General features: G+C 41.4%; 2 protein-coding genes across 4 annotated transcripts in view; both read right to left on the bottom strand.

Annotated features, from left to right (window-relative positions):
• Positions 1 to 17,375, bottom strand: part of LOC107376006 (VPS10 domain-containing receptor SorCS1) — an 88,492-nt gene extending 71,117 nt beyond the window's left edge. For both annotated transcript variants that reach the window (XM_015944879.3, XM_054750337.2), the window contains exon 1: positions 16,527 to 17,375. In XM_015944879.3, the coding sequence (XP_015800365.3) occupies positions 16,527 to 17,186 (660 nt within the window). In that variant the 5' untranslated portion in view covers positions 17,187 to 17,375. The remainder of the gene's footprint in view (positions 1 to 16,526) is intronic.
• Positions 5,153 to 8,917, bottom strand: LOC139062112 (zinc finger CCHC domain-containing protein 12-like). Of its 2 annotated transcripts, XM_070542550.1 has the most exons (3): positions 8,379 to 8,917; positions 8,223 to 8,284; positions 5,153 to 7,420 (listed from the first exon to the last, which is right to left on the bottom strand). In XM_070542550.1, exon 3 carries the CDS (start codon positions 6,788 to 6,790, stop codon positions 5,153 to 5,155), a length of 1,638 nt encoding a protein of 545 aa, XP_070398651.1. In that variant the 5' UTR covers positions 6,791 to 7,420; positions 8,223 to 8,284; positions 8,379 to 8,917. The 2 variants fall into 2 exon arrangements, with proteins under 2 accessions (XP_070398651.1, XP_070398650.1); XM_070542549.1 differs by having other exon boundaries at positions 8,223 to 8,917.
• Positions 17,376 to 17,972: the final 597 nt, after the last annotated feature.

The following is a 17,972-nucleotide window of genomic DNA, read 5'->3' as shown; positions in this document are numbered from 1 at the left end:
GGACTTATTTCTCTCAGCCAATGAAATTTCAGATTCCCACCTGGACCAATAGTATACAGCTTTCCTCTTCTGTTTCTGTTAGTGATGTTCAAGATTCTTGTTTTAACCGATGTTTAATATTAAACTCGTTATTTTAGTTATTCACCCTTCCAATAATTCATTATGAAATTATCTATTAGTTAATTAGATATCTATTAATTAGTATTGTTAATTTCCTTAATTTATATTTTATATTTTATCTAAATTGAGGATGGATCATATTAGTAAGCCAATTAGTTAATACCTCATTAAGGTTCTAGCTTCTGGGTTACATCCTCCCCCATTAAATATCATGCACGTCCCTGTGCATTGTTTCTACGGGGTACACAACTTCTTGAGTAAGAGAGTCAATAAAAGCTTTATTAAGTCCTTGGAAAAGGGACCTAACTACGGTCACTAGTGGATTGCCCAATTGAGAGTAAGTTAGTCTTTGAGGAGGCTGACTACTTCGTTCAGATCTCCTGACATACATCTCTGGTTGCACAGTATCATGCTCATCCGTTTCGGTTTGATTCTCAACTGAGACAGGACGAAGTGAGCTCTCTGTTTCCGACAGAGCTGATGAGCTATTCTCTAAGACTTTGGTCTTTTCAGATGTATGTGTCTGATCGTGTATGATGGGTTCAAAACTTACATCACGTTGCTGCGACTTTAGGACACCATCCAATTGAGGTAGGTTTGTGTTAGTTTCATCCCCCGTTTCTACGTCAGGTGAGTATACTTCATTTTTTTTCGTTTTTTCAGGTAAGTATGTTGCTGCTTCTTTCACTCTTTCAGGTAAGAATGTCGCAGTTTCACTCATTCTTTCAGGTAAGAATGTTTCGGTGTTGATGCCTTTGTCAAGTAAGGACAATTCAGCATTTTCATTACCAGCTAAGGTTGGTTCCTTGCGATCCCCTGTGTGTAAGGATAGTGTGTTTTGTTGTTGAATATTATTTACCGGTCCTGAATCTGCTATGAGTTCCCTATTTGGCAAGGTGACCGCTATTTGATAGGATGGTCGGTTTAGCACTTGTGGAAGATCAGAGTAATAAAACTCATCTACCTCTTCGTCAAGTGGCTCATCTGGGTCAGGTTCTAAGGCTGAACTCTGTCTTGTATGAGGTCTGCTAGGTTTCGTAACGCGTTCTGTTTCATTTTCTAATGAAGAGAGAAAACCACAAGGCAGTAAAAGATCTCTGTGGAGTGTTCTGTTGGGTCCTTCTCCGTTCTCTGGTTTTACAGTGTATACTGGCAAGTTTTCCATCTGTTTGAGAACTATATACACTGTTTGCTCCCATTTGTCTGCTAATTTATGCTTTTCTCTTAAGCGAAGATTTCGGACTAAAACACGATCTCCCACACCTAGTGTGGACTCACGAATGTTTCTGTCGAACCGTTCTTTGTTCTTCCTCGCTGTTTTTTGAGAGTTTTTTATGACAATGTCATAACTCTGTTCCAGATGACTCTTCAGTTCTTTAACATACTGAGAATGAGTTATAGAGGGCTTGTTCAAATGCGGTAACCCAAAGGCAATATCTATAGGCAACCGAGGCTGCCTACCGAACATTAGCTCGTAGGGAGAGTATCCCGTCACGTCATTTTTTGTACAATTGTACGAGTGAGTAAGTGGTTTTACAAAATCGCGCCAGTGATGTTTCTCAGTGGCTTGTAAAGTTCCCAACATGCTGAGTAATGTACGATTGTACCGTTCAACGGGGTTGCCACGAGGGTGATAAGGGCTCGTTCTGACTTTACGGATACCAAGTAAAGAACAAAGTTCCTTGATTGTACGTGATTCGAAATCCCGTCCCTGATCACTATGAAGACGCTCAGGAAACCCGTAGTGGACTAAAAAAATGTTCCCACAGGTTCTTCGCGACGGTGGTGGCTTTCTGATCTTTGGTTGGGATGGACACTGCATACTTTGTAAAATGGTCTGTAATCACTAAGACATCTTTAGTGTTCTTACTGTCTGGTTCTATGGAGAGAAAATCCATGCAAACTAACTCCATAGGTCTGGTGGTGGTAATACTCACCATTGGAGCAGCTTTGTCAGGGAGGGCCTTCCGACGGATACATCTTTCGCAAGTTTTAACTTTGATTTCGACATCACTAGCCATTCTTGGCCAGTAAAAACGGGACCGAATGAGATCTGTCGTACGTTCAACCCCAAGATGCCCCATATCATCATGTAGGCTTTGCATGACTGTTGAACGTAATGAATCAGGCAAGACTAACTGCAATGATGTCTCTGGTCCTAATTGGCGTCTCCGGTACAGTAAATCATTTTGAAACTCAAACCGTTTCCACTCTCTCAAAAGGTTAAGAACCACCGGGGGTTCTGCAATAGTATCAGTTGGCGGTTTATTGTCAGTCATAAGCAGCTGAATGACTCGGCCAATGGTTGGATCTTTCCTCTGCAAGGAGACAAGGTCAGCATGGTTATACTTGGGCACAGCAAAGAAACTGTCACTATTGTCTTCCAACTGGAATAGGTCTGGAATGGCCGCTGCAGACATGGCAAGTGACTGAACTAAACCACAAGGAGAATCAGTCTCATCCAAGACCATGTGCTTTTGGCATGTTGCCTTCACTGCTTCGGCTTGAAGTTGAAGCTCGACTTCTTTGACAGAGGATAAAAGATGAGATCGGAACTCATCTAGTCGTTGGCATTCCTCAGTGAATTTTGAGTTGTCTTCAGGTTTATCATGCAGCCTCCTAGACAGGCCATCCGCGTCAACGTTCTGTGTACCTGCACGGTATCTGATGTCAAAATTATAGGTGGACAACGCAGCTAGCCAACGATAGCTCGTTGCATCGAGTTTTGCCGTTGTTAAGAGGTAAGTTAACGGATTATTATCAGTAATGACAGTGAATGTGTTCCCATACAAATAGTCATGAAACTTATCTGTTATGGCCCACTTTACGGCTAGAAACTCCAACTTGTGCGCAGGGTACCTAGTTTCACTAGAGCTTAAACCGCGACTTGCATAAGCGATTACCTGTGTGACACCGTTTTGCACTTGGTATAGCGCTGCACCGAGTCCGGTCGTACTAGCATCTGTGTGTACTAGATATGGGAGTTTTGCGTCAGCGTAGCCAAGAACTGGCGAAGTGGTAAGTTTTTCAATAATAGTTTGAAAGGACTTCTCACAGTCTTGGCTCCAACGATTCCCAAAGGGTTCTTTGGGGTTCAAGTACTTTGATCTACATGGTGGTGTTTTAAAGTTTTTCCGTTTGGGTGGATAACCAGCCGTGAGAGATGTTAGTGGCTTGACAATATTTGAGTAATCTTTAACGAAGCGTCGGTAATAACCGGTAAATCCTAAGAAAGATTGGAGTTCCTTCAAAGTCTGAGGCTTCGGCCATGTTTTGAGTGCTTCCACCTTATCTGGATCGGTTTTTATGCCATCTCGAGATACTATATGTCCAAGATAACGCACAGATGTCTGGAAAAAACGACACTTATCTGGTGATAGCTTGAGTCCGTATTCTCTAAGCCGTTCAAGAACGTGAGAAAGTCTGGTTTCGTGTTCTTACAAGGAGTTGGAAAAGACGATCAAGTCGTCTAGGAAAACTAACACTTCCTTCAGATTAATGTCCTTCATACACTTTTCCATAACCCGTTGGAAAGTGCTTGGAGCATTTGTTATTCCTTGTGGCATACGGTTAAATTCATAAAACCCAAACGGGCAAACAAAAGCAGTTTTAGGTTTATCCTTTTCACACATCTCTATTTGATAGTAACCTGACTTGAGGTCCATCACAGAAAACCACTGTGATCCAGCGAGAGCAGAAAAGGACTCCTCCAAGTTAGGCAGGGCATATGCGTCGCGAATGGTTTGCAGATTAAGCTTTCTATAGTCTATACATAGACGTACCTCACCATTCTTTTTCCGAACTACCACTATTGGTGAGGCAAATGGAGACTCCGACTCTCTTATTATACCGGTTTCCAAGAGGGCTTCCAAATGTTTTCTCACGGCTTCATAATCATGTGGATGGATCGGCCAAGATTTCTGTTTGAATGGGGTCTCGTCTTTTAAGTTGATGTGATGTCTTATCTGTTGTGTATGACCAAAATCAAGATCGTGGTGCGAAAACACATCGGAGTAAGTGTTAAGTTTGTTGGTGATCCTCCCTTTCCATTCTTCGGACAAGGGCGAAGTACCGAAGTCAAAACTGAGAGGAGGGTTTGAAGGTGAAGTCTGTTGCTGCGAACTACACGCCGCAAGTACTTTCTGATCACTTTTGTCAGGTTCTGGATATGGCATAACACGATCGGCTTTAACTAACTCAGCGATCACACAGTTAGTGGGTAATGTGATGTCATGGTTAGTTTCGTTTCTTAGTACAACAGGTACTTTGTATGGACCATGTGAAGGTAAGGAAATGAGGCAACAGTCTACAATTATACCCCCTGGTAGAGAACCATTGGTGGGTTGTTCAATGAGTGCATAAGGCTCATGCTTGTTTTGGCTGGGTTGCATAAACCCTTCTAGTAACAGTTTTTTATTTGCAGGGAGAACTTCTTGGGTTCTCCCTCGAAGCTTCACCACACCAACTCGTCCATCTTTGCTTTGTTTTTTTCTGACTGCTAAGGCTTTTAGCACGTGTTGGTACCCATAAGAGAGTGCCTTGGAATCAGGTAAGTTATTGGCAGACAATTGCTCATAAAAAGGATCGAGTGTGTTTGTGCCAATGAGTAGTGGTGTATCAGAGTTTGAGCTTATATCCGGAACCACTAACGCAAGGGTAGGTAACTCAAGTCCAGACTGATCGAGCTCTTTTGGAAATGTGACACTTATCTCTATGTATCCTAAATAAGGAACTGCTTGACCGTTTGCGCCCTCGACTTCTAACAGATTACTGATGGGTTTAATTGAGAGGTCAGGTAAGTGTTCTTGGTAAAAAGAATTGGCAATGGTGGTTACCTGGGACCCTGAATCCAGTAAACAATTACATTCAACACTGTTAACTGAGACTGTAGCTGTGCATCGCCCACCCACTAATCTTTTGGGAAGTTTTGGCACTGAATGAGCATGAACTGGCTTGCAAAAAAGTCTCTCTGTCCTTTCCTTAGAGGGACTTGGTTCTACTTTAGCACCTATCTGTCCCACGATAGGAGCTTCTACCGGTTTAAAGGAGGAGACTGAGCAATTGGCTTTGACATCTCCCACTCGCGCTGCTTCTGTCTAAGAGCAAGTCTTTTAGTTGCAACTAGTGCTGGATTTGGCTCGTTGCTACAGCTAGAAGCTATGTGCCCATCTTCTCCGCACTTAAAACAGTATCCAGGCTTTGGTCTGGGCACCACTGCTGTTATCTGCTGAATCTGTTTGGGCTCATCTGGAATTTTAGTCCCCACACGGGGTTTTGACTCTTTTTGAGTTTTCTTTGCCTTTTTATCTGTGTTGTTAACCTTAAGCTGTGCAATTTGGCTCCTGAGCTCAGCGATTTGTTTGCGTAAGTCATCACAGTTATCATCTATTTCCAGTTCACAAGTGTTTTTACTCTGAGAGCATGTTGTTTGCACATTTGAATACACTCTAGTTCGTTGTGCCCCTAAGTGTTGTTTCATGCGTGCTGCTTTAGTAGCCTGTTTGTCTTCTTCAGTGCGCAGTTTGAGGAGAAGTGCTGTAAAATGAGGCGGGTTGTCTTTCTTTTGTTCGAGTTGCAGGTTTGAAATCAGCGAGCTGTCCCAACAGCCTCTGCAAAACTGCTTGAGCAGCTGCTGGTCGGCGTCACTGGAGGAAATTCCATTCCTCTGAATAACTAGGTTTAACAAGGTGTATAACCTCTGAAAGTAATCGGAAGGTTTTTCACCACTGTCCTGGTTTGTGTTTAAGAAGCGAGCAAAGAGCTCGTCGCCGTCTTCGACAGCTGCGTAAGCTGAATCGAGATGTTCAAGGTACGTTTCCGGGTCGGATTTTGGACTAAGAGCTTTAACGATGCTCGCTGCTGGGGCTGACAGACTCTCCACGATTCTTCGTACAATTTGGGACTTGGTGAGTGAAGGATCATTTATGCATAACACTACACTACTACGCCAAGTATCATAGTCAGTTTCAAAAGAAGGGTGTGGAACTCGCCCTGAGAACGGTTTTAGTCTGTATTGTGAAGTAGGCGGAGGGATAACCTCACTGCTTTTAACAATGTGTTCCACAATAACTCGCTGAACCTCAGGTGTGTTTAAAAGATTTGGTGGAATGCAAGGGTTTTGTTTTCCAGTCTCTGTAGGTGGACAATTGTCCTTTGAGTTGTTCATATAGTTAACTTCTGGTGTTAAAGGCAGGGAATGTGTAACTTGGTCACTATGGAGCATTGGCTCTGGTTCAGTGACTGGTTCAGATGCATGGGTATCCCTTCCTAAAGATTCCCCAATTTTTGCCAGTTCCTCCATTAGAAGGTCTTTAAATGATTGATTGCTACGCGCAGCTATGTCCCTGAGCTCTGACAGATAGGCATCAGTGGCAGATGTGCTAGTTTCTAGACTGTACGCGCTGGCTAGGTCTTGAATATGGAAGAAAACATCTGGGTTCCTAGTACAAGGTTTGTCATAGGGTAAACATTGTTTCTTTAATTCCTTAACAGTGGCTTCATGTTGAAACTCCACAATAATCTGATCACAGTTTGGTAACTTAATGCGCCTGTTAACTGGTCCGAATCCTTCCATAAACCCAAAGACTTCGTTATCAAGGTCTGTATCAGTTGACCCACTGATTAAAACAGCATTTGAAACTTTGACCTTTTCTGTTTTCACAACTTCCATTTTAAAACACTCAAAAGTACCAATAATGCCAAAATGGCAAACCACTGTGACCTCCAGGCACTCTTATGATGTCAGTCAATGGTTAGCTAAGGTAACAACTCTACAATTCTCCTGGCTGGCTCGCCAAGTTTTATGTAACCGGATTACAGGATACAATAAGATAATTAAAAGAAAAAATAAACAAATGGGCCAATAATTAGGTTCGGGGAGAATTGGAGGTTGTTTAAGAATGACTGGAGTCACGGGTATAGCATGAAACGGTTTATATACTAAATTTTAATAATAATGGGAAATATAACACATAAAGATAACACACAAAAACAGATGAAAACAATCGACAATAGTAAAATGGTCGGTATGAGATTTGATCATATGAGTCACAAGTCAGCCGGCGTCAAGTCAAATCCCCACGCTTGGGGTGAAAGTCAGAGTCCGGTGGTGCGATTTTTTCCTACCGCACCGTTGAGATTGTTCACAGAAGAGAGCAGTCTGCTCTTCAGTTACTTGAGATGTCCTGGTTCGTTCAGTGGTTAAGGCTCGCCATCTCCCTCGTCAGGAAGAAATCCAGTTCTCGTTCCAAGTGAGTGATCATAGGAGTCGGGATCAAACCCAAGGAAAAAAAAACCCAGCCTGTAAACAACAGGACTGTTAGCGAGTTGGCATCGACCCTTCTCGTCACATCACAGCATAAAGTCTTACAGACTTAAACAAATGCTTCACTCTATTGGCATAGCCAATCATGTTTGGGTTCACAGTTCAACTAACATAACATCAATTTGATTGTCTATTAAAATAATTCTCAGTAGCTCTGGAAATATAATTACATATGACAACAATTGTTCAGCTCAATAGGCTCAGTTAGATTCTATTACTCTACACTATTCAACAAGAAATACATTCATGACAACAAGGATACATTTAGTTGTGTTTCTATACAGCATTGTGACACCTTGTATATCTGTAACACAATAAATAAATAAATAAATAAATAAATAAATAAAATGTTCTATAACAAAATTCAACAAAATATAAATTCTGGTCCTTTGGTCCACCTTTGTAAAATAATTCCTCCCTAATCAGTTAGCTTTTATTTATTTTTATTTATCTATTTTTTTATTATTAAATGTTTGGTTAAGGGACGCATTGCTAATTCTATGGCGTTAGCTATAACGCCCCTGAGGACCTTGTACATCTAGGCCGTACCACCATTAACTGGCGGTTTGAGCCGTTAACTCCTGGGAATCCCATATGCCCTACCGCCGTTAACTGGCGGTTTGAGCCGTTAACTCCTATATGCCCTACCACCGTTAACTGGTAGTTTGAGATGTTAACTCCTGGGATCTAACGTCTAGCAGCCCACTGCTGTCACCTCGGTTGCTGTAATTAGCTTTTTGAATTCAACAATTTACTGAATTCAATCTCATTCACTCACCAACGCGCTCCAACGGTTCCCTCCTACAGAGGATTGGTTCACTCTGTCGTCTCCACACAAATCTATAAGAATGGAATTAATTTGATAAGCTATTTAAGTTTCCTTTTTTTTTTAAGTTGCATCGTTAGCTTTTTCTCTTCTTTTTTCTTTACTCACCGCGTTGGTTCCAAGTTCCTAGCTCTTATTAGAAGGAGTCAAGTCCGCCTCTCCCTCTATCTATGCGGCACCCAAATCAGGGTTCTTCACGGCCTCGACCGTTGTTTTTTTTTCTCTCTCTCTCTCTCTCTAACCGCTCAGTCTTTGCTTTCTGTATCTGCGTGCTGCACAGCCGTTTGTCTCTCCTCTCGCTCAGCTGCGTCGCACGGTTTTATTTCGCGGAGGCGGGACTTATTTCTCTCAGCCAATGAAATTTCAGATTCCCACCTGGACCAATAGTATACAGCTTTCCTCTTCTGTTTCTGTTAGTGATGTTCAAGATTCTTGTTTTAACCGATGTTTAATATTAAACTCGTTATTTTAGTTATTCACCCTTCCAATAATTCATTATGAAATTATCTATTAGTTAATTAGATATCTATTAATTAGTATTGTTAATTTCCTTAATTTATATTTTATATTTTATCTAAATTGAGGATGGATCATATTAGTAAGCCAATTAGTTAATACCTCATTAAGGTTCTAGCTTCTGGGTTACATCAACATATCTACTTATTAACTTACTATACTTGACTCGCCTTTGCATCTCATGTAGAATATTCTGATCTGTAACTGGCAACTGCCATGAAACTCGTGAAACGGCAGTGAGAAAGTAATTTTTGGTTAATAAAATGGGCTGTAGTAACCAAGTTTGACCACAGGATGTCATTCTTACTTCATTTGGACATATTGCACCTTTAAGCAGAAATAAAACCAAGCATTTCAACAGCTCACACCAACTTTCAGGCACAGTAGTGGTGGTGGTGGGGTGGGGGGGTGGGGGGGTTAGGCTTGCATTGCACACAGTGTGAATGACAGTCTGCGTTCTTTCAGGAAGTTGTACAGAAACTGGACGACTGTTTTTCCTCAGTCGGTGTGAAAGAGGCTTAACTCCAGCAGAGACACATAGGGTCAACAAACCAATCACACTCTCGCTCATATCTAGAGACACTTCAGAGTTCACGTTTAAGCTAAATTCTATGTTTTTGGAACACATGCAGGCATAAGGAGAAAAAGCAAAGTCACACAGAAAGGCTGCAGCTGGGATTTGAGCTCACAACCTTCTTGCTGAGAGGAATCAGCACCTACTGTGCCAACCCTGTTTGGGGTAAAAAGGTGTTATCCAAAGTTTTCAAGTCAAAGTCCAGATCTCAAAACTCTGTACTGAGGACATCTGCCAGCAGATTTTAACGAGCTTCACCGTAAAGAAAGTGAACCGAGTTTTCTCAACAACAATATCAGAAATATAAAACATCTTTCAAGGTTTTGCCACTGAAGCAGTTAAATTACACCATATTGCTTTCATTTGTATTCACCAGTTTCACATTTTTGGCTTTTTTTGTTTTGTTTAAAAAGATACTTGCACTTTAAAATATGCTATGTGTTGTTCATGTTGAGAACTAAATTATGTTTAATGTATTATTATTTCTTTGTACAAAGCAGTAATGAAAGTATACATTCTTTGTTCCATGACTTCATCCCAGTCCCATCAGTAGTGTTAACTTGTGGCTACGCATTAATATATTCCACCAATTTTAACTGAATTCTTCAAAGAGTTTCTCAGACAAAGCCACGCAGGACTTCACAACAAACTGTACACATTTAATTTTAACCACATTTTCAAAGTCGTTTTCTAGAGGCTGGCAAGTCAAGGCGAATAACCGAACCCTCATCATCAACTGCTTTTTTGGTGCATTCAGAAATAGAGCTGGCTCTGATGGATTTCTCATGTTTAACTCAGACTAACAACCTTCCACTGAAAATAGTGAAATAAAAAATCCACTTTTAGGGAGATACAGTTTTACGCACCTGCAGTGAAATTTATCTTCGACATTTGATGGATCCTGTATCTTGACAGATGGATGGTAGCTTTAAATAGATTTAAAATCCACAAGCAGCTTGTTCATCTAGTCAAATTGTTTCTGAGATTAAGAAACCCTGAGACAGTGTTTAAAAACATGATTTTTCTATTATTTTTTCAAGGGAACATAATTAAACTGATCATGTTGAGCTGTTTTATAAGATGGAAGTAAAGATTGTGTCCAAAGTTTTATAAAACATTCCCTTATTTGTAAGAAATAAAAAATGACCTAATATTTACTCATTCATCAGTTTATTCTACAGGAATCATCAACCAATGGGTCTCTGATGAGCATAACTATAACAACAAATTCTACTTTGTAAACCAAGAAGGTACTGGTCCCAGTTTGAACTAACTTTATAGACTCATTATAAATTATTAGGGACGTTTTCATTAGCTTCAGGGTAGATTTACAGGAACCGCTCAACACTTGACTGGACCGGCCAAACCGGCGTTTTCAGAAACCTTCTGAGTATCTGCTCAGGGGTAGGTACTCAGAACGGCCCGGTGGAGTAGCTGAGAGAAACCTTTGGTTAGCTCACGCTGATTGGTTGTGACACTGCAAGAAATTGCATCAGCAGATGTTTTCCAAAACAGCCAGCATTAGTAAAATTAGAAGAGTTGGTGGTGAGGCAGAAAGGAAGCAAAAAAAAATAACCACCGATCGTGCTTCAAATCTAACTCCGGACACCGGAAAACACGAAGGAATCCCCCGATAGCTGTTACTAAACTCCCAAAACTCAAAAAAACTTGGAAATTCCCCCAAATACTTCATTAACAGGGCTTTGTTGTCTCACAGAGCACTGTAAAAAACAACACTGCTTTTGGTCATTAAACACCACATTTTACTTCACACAGCTGCTCTCCCCCTATGATAAACTTTGATAGAATAAATGCTTTTAATGTTATTAATGTTACTGTGAATGCGTTTTGGCGCTGGCCACTGACATCACTCACTGCCAAAGCAGTCACAATATGGTGACAACTGTGCAAAAATCTTAAAAGGGCTAAATTTGAATGGAGACACGACAGCTGAGAGGACTGGGACATCGTATCTTCCGGTCAATTAACCTGTCCAAGACTTTACCCTGAAGTTCGGGTAAAGGAAGCTCAGCTATTGTTTACATCTGCGCACATCCACACTAGCTGGAGGGCAAGAACCCTGTCTCCAGCCATTATCCAGAGCTGTATGTCCGTGATTTAAGCTAGCAAAATAAAACCTAAGGATTTAGATATTACTACTTAAAATTATCTAACACATTTGTGCAGATGAACAAAAAAAGAAACATCTCAAAGCTAATGGTGTTTAGCACAAAGCATCCAGATGCGTTTGTAATAGCTAGCACGCTGTGGGGGGTGACAGTTCTCAGAACCGGCCGCCTGGACTTTATACCGCTGAACCGGAGGAGTAACTGGATCTCTTCAACGTTTTGGGAGTCAGTGCTGAACAATCGCCATGACACCGCTAGTCTTTGGACGTTAACATTTGCTCCATTTATTCTGACGAGCAAGGCATACAGGAACACAAAAGAAAGACATTAGAGACTGCTAACACATTTTTTGTAATTATTGTAACGAGACTGTGTCATGGTCTGCATTCTGCGTCCCCCTCATCATGTGTCCCCTTGTGTTCTCCATCCCTCTCTAGGTCCCCCCTTATGTGTCTCCTTGTGTTCCTCGTATGTCTCCTTGTCTGCATTCCCCCTCAGGTGCCTCCCTGTGGTCCCCAGCCCCCTCCAGGTTCTCTCCAGGTTTCCCTCACGTTTTCCTTTAGTCATTTTTCTTATCATTAGTTTTCTGTTATTGTAGACTGTCTAGTTCGTTTCTCCCTTTAGGTATCATCCTTCCCTGTCTTCCAGTGTTTTTGGTTCTCTTACTCCTAGATCATTAGTTTTATTATCTTTAGTTCTCCAGTGTGTTATTTCTACCGTGTTTCAAGTTATTTAGTTCAGTAGCTTTGTTTAACAGGTTTTAGTTGGGGCTTTCCTCACCTGCCCTGTTCTGCTCCTCTGTGTTATTGGTATCACCTGTGCCCAATCCTCCTAATCATCCAGCCCCTGAGTATAAAACCCTGTCCTGTCTTTCTGTGTTCGTTGGTTCATTGTTTGTGTCAGCGTTGTCTCGCACCCTCTCTTGGTCTGCTCTTTAAGAGAGCACTTTATCTCTACGTGTCTTGGTTTTCATACTAGGATTTTTGGTTTTGACTTCCTGCCCCATTGGATTTACTTTTAGACAATCACTCCTAATAAAGGATTTTTTTAATGTTTATTCCACCTCCTGCCTCGTGTCTCCCTGGTTCTACATCTTGGGTCCTAACCTCCCCCCTACTCACAGCGTGACAGACCGTTACTGTCGGTCACACACTGAACTACACACCACAGCGGCAATGTCATTTTCACACGCGGGTATTTCTCAGGACTGATTTCTACAGCTCCTCCCTGCTGCTGGATCTGCTCAGTCGGTTGGTTTTTCCCGGCTCTTCGGCATATAAGTCATTAGATGGCTCAAGCAACAATAGATGGCTAACTTGTTTGTTTTTGGACACGTTCTGTCACATATCTGTCTGCCATGTTCTGTGGGTGGTTTATCCACTAGAACTGGCCATTATCCACTGCCTTCTGTTTATTTTATCAGCTGTAAACCTTTAAAATTTACCTTTACTGGCTTTCTTTTGTCCACTTGTGCAACCTACAGCTCTGCATGTGTTAACAATGCAAATTGTAGCTTTTTAGCTCTGTTCTCTGACAGCTAACAGATACACACAACTGTGGTCAGCAGTGAGGTGCCGGCTACTTGCCCTCCAGCCCAGGGTTGGGGGTGTGGGCACATGACGTCACGCTTCAATTGTAACAAAAAAGAGACAAGAGTGACTTTCTTAGTAAGATAAATTATGCTGCTAATTTTAAACTCTTTTTGAATGTAGAGTGAATATAAAATAGGGCAAATATGTTCAAGGTCTTGAGGCCCGTCCCAGCATGCTCAAAGGCAGGACCAAGGACAGTCTGACAGCCTCGCTGGGCAAACAGAATGACAGACACATTCACACCTACACGCAGTGTCGAACTTCAGATTCGCAGTTTTACTCCTCTGAATAAAACCTGAATAAACTTTATCCACACCCATTGGTACCACATTCTGTAATAAAGTTCACAAAAAAAATAAAAAGTTCTAAGAAAACTGGAATTAAATACAACTTAAAATCATGAAATATGTAGTGAAATCAAAGCAATGAAAAGGTTTTTTTCATCCATTCCTTTAATAAACTGAGCTCTTATTCTGCCACATTGGACCAAATCAATAGAGATGGAACATTTGATATTCTTGGTATTTTTTTAAGGGCATGGTTCAAAACTCGACATAAAAATGTCTAACCTTGGGCAGTGTGAGCAAACTCAAGCATGCTCTTCTGCACACTAGAGACCACTGAATATTAAATAGCTTACAATTCATGCTTTCAAACAGGTTGAGCACTTGGATGGTCGTAAAGTCTCAAAGCACCTTTGATAAACTAAATGAAATAACGTTGTTACCACACAGACCCATATAGGAAAACGATTCAAGGTAGCCAAACATGAATGCTTCTTACAACGCAAACGTCAGATACATTGTGTCAGTTTATGACAGCTAATCAGATAAATTAAGCTTTTCGTTTAATTGCATGAGTTAAATTGTTCAAATCCAATCACTTGACACTGAAACGTTGCAGAAAACAAGAACCAATTAAGATAGGAGGAACACATGATGCCTCTCAAGGTTTGCATGTGGATTGTGAAACTGTGAGGCCATCACAGCAAGGTTTTCAAACAGTTATCCTTAAAAAATGGGTAAAAACAACAAAGTATTATTAGATTTAGATAAGAAAGCTTTTTATGGAACCCAAGTTACCAACCAAAAGTTTAAACCTCAGACTTAATCAAGAAGCTTAAAGCACAAGTGGACAACCTTTAAAGGTTGTGATTGTAGGTAACCATAGCTGTTTAGCTGTGACTGCATATTTTATTAAAGGCGTGGAACACTTGTTTGGTCAATACATTTGCAGTGGTCTCTAGGAGGAATGAACACCTTGTAAGTCATACTCCAGGGGAAAAAAACACTGGTGCACCATTACCGGGAACTAGAAATGGTAAATTGCTTGTATGTGTAAAGCCCCTTCCTTAGGGTCCCAAACCCCCCAAGGCGCTTTACAACACAATCAGTCATTCACCTATTCACACACACATTCACACACTGGTGATGATTAACTACAATGTAGCCACAGCTGCCCTGGGGCACACTGACAGAAGCAAGACTGCCGACACTGGCGCCACCGGTCCCTTCGACGACCACCAGCAGGCAAGTCAGTCACATCAGGGTTGAACTTCAGACGGTTGGATTCTGAGTCTTATTTCCTAAAATGTGAGCATCTCACCTCAGACTGGATAATAGCAACACAACTCTAACACTGACCTGCAATGTTGATGTTTTATCTCCACAAATAACTCAAGCCTGGAGGAGAGACTATCAATGTGTCACTGTCTATTTTCTATCAGAAGATAATGTTGGAGATAGGTGTAGGAGACTATTTTCATGTTGAGCCTGCATGAAAGAGAGACCGATTATTAATAGGGAAAATCTTTTAAATATGTTTTTTCAGTGTTCCACACCTTTAATGTTTTAAGCAGCAGTTGTGCAGAAGACGACAGGCAATGTTAGAGATGCTGCTTAAACAGGAACCAATAACTGTGCATGAACAATGCCTCTTGTGCCCTTCATTCACAAATTCTGAAAATAAAGTATCCTGTAACCATCTGGATTAGAAAAACGAAAGGGTGTGTCTCGAAGTAGAAGTGGAAACATAAATTGCACCAAAGATGGAGGAGAAGAGGTTCTCATCTGAGTGTGAATCCAGATCCTGAAAATAATTGGCTTCTACCAATTAGAACGCTGGGTTGAGGATGAAACTAACTCATGCTCTTTATTCGTCAAAAGCAAACATAACATGAATATTAAATATTAAGTTTCTGGCTCACAATTAATCCTAAGAACTTTTAAAACAGAAAATAGGTGTTAATTCTTTAGGATTGAGCTTGTTAAAAATAGACAGTAAATAGCATTTAGTATTATTGGTATACATTTAACACATGATTGTGAGAAAAGGAAACAAAGTTTTTTTAAAGTACATATGATGTTGACAATATTATGACAGACCTGTACAAATTTACATAAGTGAGCATTTCAGCATTTCATCAGAAACTGATTCTTGTTCACAACTGTTCAACCATTCAGCTTGTTCGGTACATAAAAATAAGCCTTCCAAATGAGTGTCGTTTCATTTTATAGGTAAATCCATCCAATCAGACGCTTGTTTTCATTCTAAACAGACAGGAAATATTTACTAGTTTGGCTGCAAATTCTGTAGCAGAATTATAAATAATTCAAAGTGTGCCTTCTGACCAAAAGTAATAAGCAACTGGGATTTTTAGCTTAATGTGCATGGCTTCATAAATTTTTAGGATGGATGTTGGCATTTCTCTGCTTGTAGACCTCAAATGGAGAGGAACGATGTTACAAGGAAAGTTTACTGTTGTTTTAAGTGCCTTCACGTTCACTCACATCTTCCACTGAGGGCTATTTGAGCCCACAGAGGTTAAAAATGGAGAATGTAATGGATATAATAATTATTTGTTTTACTTCACTTTTCCAGGGTTTTATCTACATTTCAAAAGAAAAATAATAATAAAAGTCAGTTGTTTTTATGCAGTTGAAAACATGAGAACATCAGTCTCTTTTCTGTATTTAAAAAAAATGTTTTTTTAGGAAGACATGCTGAAGCTGTGGTTTAAACACAAGACTGGGTTTATGGAAAATATTATGTCTGATCAAGTAAAGGAAAACTACCAAACAACGTAAAAATGCGCTTTGTGAAACACCTAAAATAGTTACAAACAGGGTAGAATAAGATCTTATATGAACCTAACAAGAGCAGCGTGGAAACGGATATTCTTTATAATTTTACTATGTAATGCTAAATTTGCTCAGGGTGCGATATAGTGAAGGTGTGGGTGGACACGCACACACGCACAAACGCACGCACACGCGCACACACGCGCGCACATACACACACACACTGATGCCCTTCCAAATCCTGTAAGATCTCAGCACTCTCACTTTCCCTCTCTGTCGGAATGAAAGCTTAAAATGATCCAGGGGTAAACGCTGACCACACTGCGTCAAACAGATGCCCGTGCGTAAATGTGGAGGCTACTTACGCTGCTGTTTTGTCCGGACCAGTGCACCATCGCCTGGTTGTGAGCAGTGTCCCCGGTCAGTGCAAATGTCGAACTCGTCAGCTGGAACTCCTCCTGGCCCAAATCAGAAGCATCGTCTGGGTCCTCGCTTCTGAATTCGGACCAAGTATCTGCGCTCCGGGCACTTCGTCTCCAACTTGGCACATCCCCGTCTTGCGTTCCAGCCACATCCCAGCGTTTAAAATGAAATGTGTTGTTTTTGTCCTCACCAGTGTAGTCCTCGGTAACGTTACCGGGAGCAGGGACAGGCGCGCGTAAAGCATTTTGGGGAGGAGATGCGTGGCCGCCCAATGCGTCCCTGTGCGGACCACTTGTTTTATTCTCTCCTAACCCCAGTGGTTGTACTTTCAGTGAACTTTCTTCGATCTCTGTTAATTCCGCAGCGTCTGCACCGGGTGACTCCGCACCAAACCCAACTAATTCCTCTCCTGATGCCGCGCCAAAAGGTGTCAAATCCAGCTCCGACGTGTCCCGCGGTAGCGCCGCGACGGGCGGCAGCTGGCATGAAGGAATGCACCTTACCTCCGCTTCTGTTCTTCCACCCAGAATCGAAGTTAGGATGAAGAGCCAAATCCACTCAGAGGGAATGATAAAAGGCCAGTAACCGAGACGCGTCTCCATCCTACATTGATTCGGAACCAAATCGTTAAAAAAAAAAAATATATATATATATATATATTTTTTTTTAGTCAGGACTGGATTTTCCTCCTGTCATCACCTGCGATGAGTCCGCGAATGCGATGTGGGGAGGTGCAGCAGCGCGCGGACAAGTGCTCCCAACTACTGATGCAAACGATGCATCAGAGGAGGAGCTGGAGGCTGCGCGAGTGGGGAGCGGGGTCTTACGCTCGCATCCTCATCTTAACCTGGGGGGAAAAAATTCATAATCCTTATTAGGAAATTTTCTTACAGAGGCACGTGCTCTCCCGTGGGTGTCAGCTGTGTTTTTGATCAGCGTATAACTTATCTGAAAGTCAACACCTACAGCAGAGAAATTCATGAGAGGACTTCAAAAGATGACGGGGTTCTGTGGGAGGAACGTCTAGAACCATTAATGCGCGTCCATCTGCTTAGAAAGTTAAGGGACGCAAGCTGCTGATACAATGAGGCTTTGCATTTTCCATTACCACAGGTCTGGGGTAATCAATTAACAAGATTGCCTGTGTTCACTGTCAATTATGTCATGCAGGTAATGACTGTGTTGTGGCCTGCTTGCAAAATGGCTTTGTGATTGTTTCACTTAAATGCTGCTCTCCTGTATCATCCATTCAACGCAGCCTAATGGAGGACATGTGTAGCCCTCAGATTTGAGCTCCTGCTTTCCAGGGCCTTCATGGGGTTAATGGAGACTGGTGTGACAGAAAATAATGAGCAGGATTCAAAGCAGAGGTGAGTGAGTAATCATTT

Source organism: Nothobranchius furzeri, chromosome 12 (assembly GCF_043380555.1).
Source record: "Nothobranchius furzeri strain GRZ-AD chromosome 12, NfurGRZ-RIMD1, whole genome shotgun sequence".
Lineage (NCBI taxonomy): Eukaryota > Metazoa > Chordata > Actinopteri > Cyprinodontiformes > Nothobranchiidae > Nothobranchius > Nothobranchius furzeri.
This window is presented reverse-complemented; position numbering and strand designations above follow the sequence as displayed.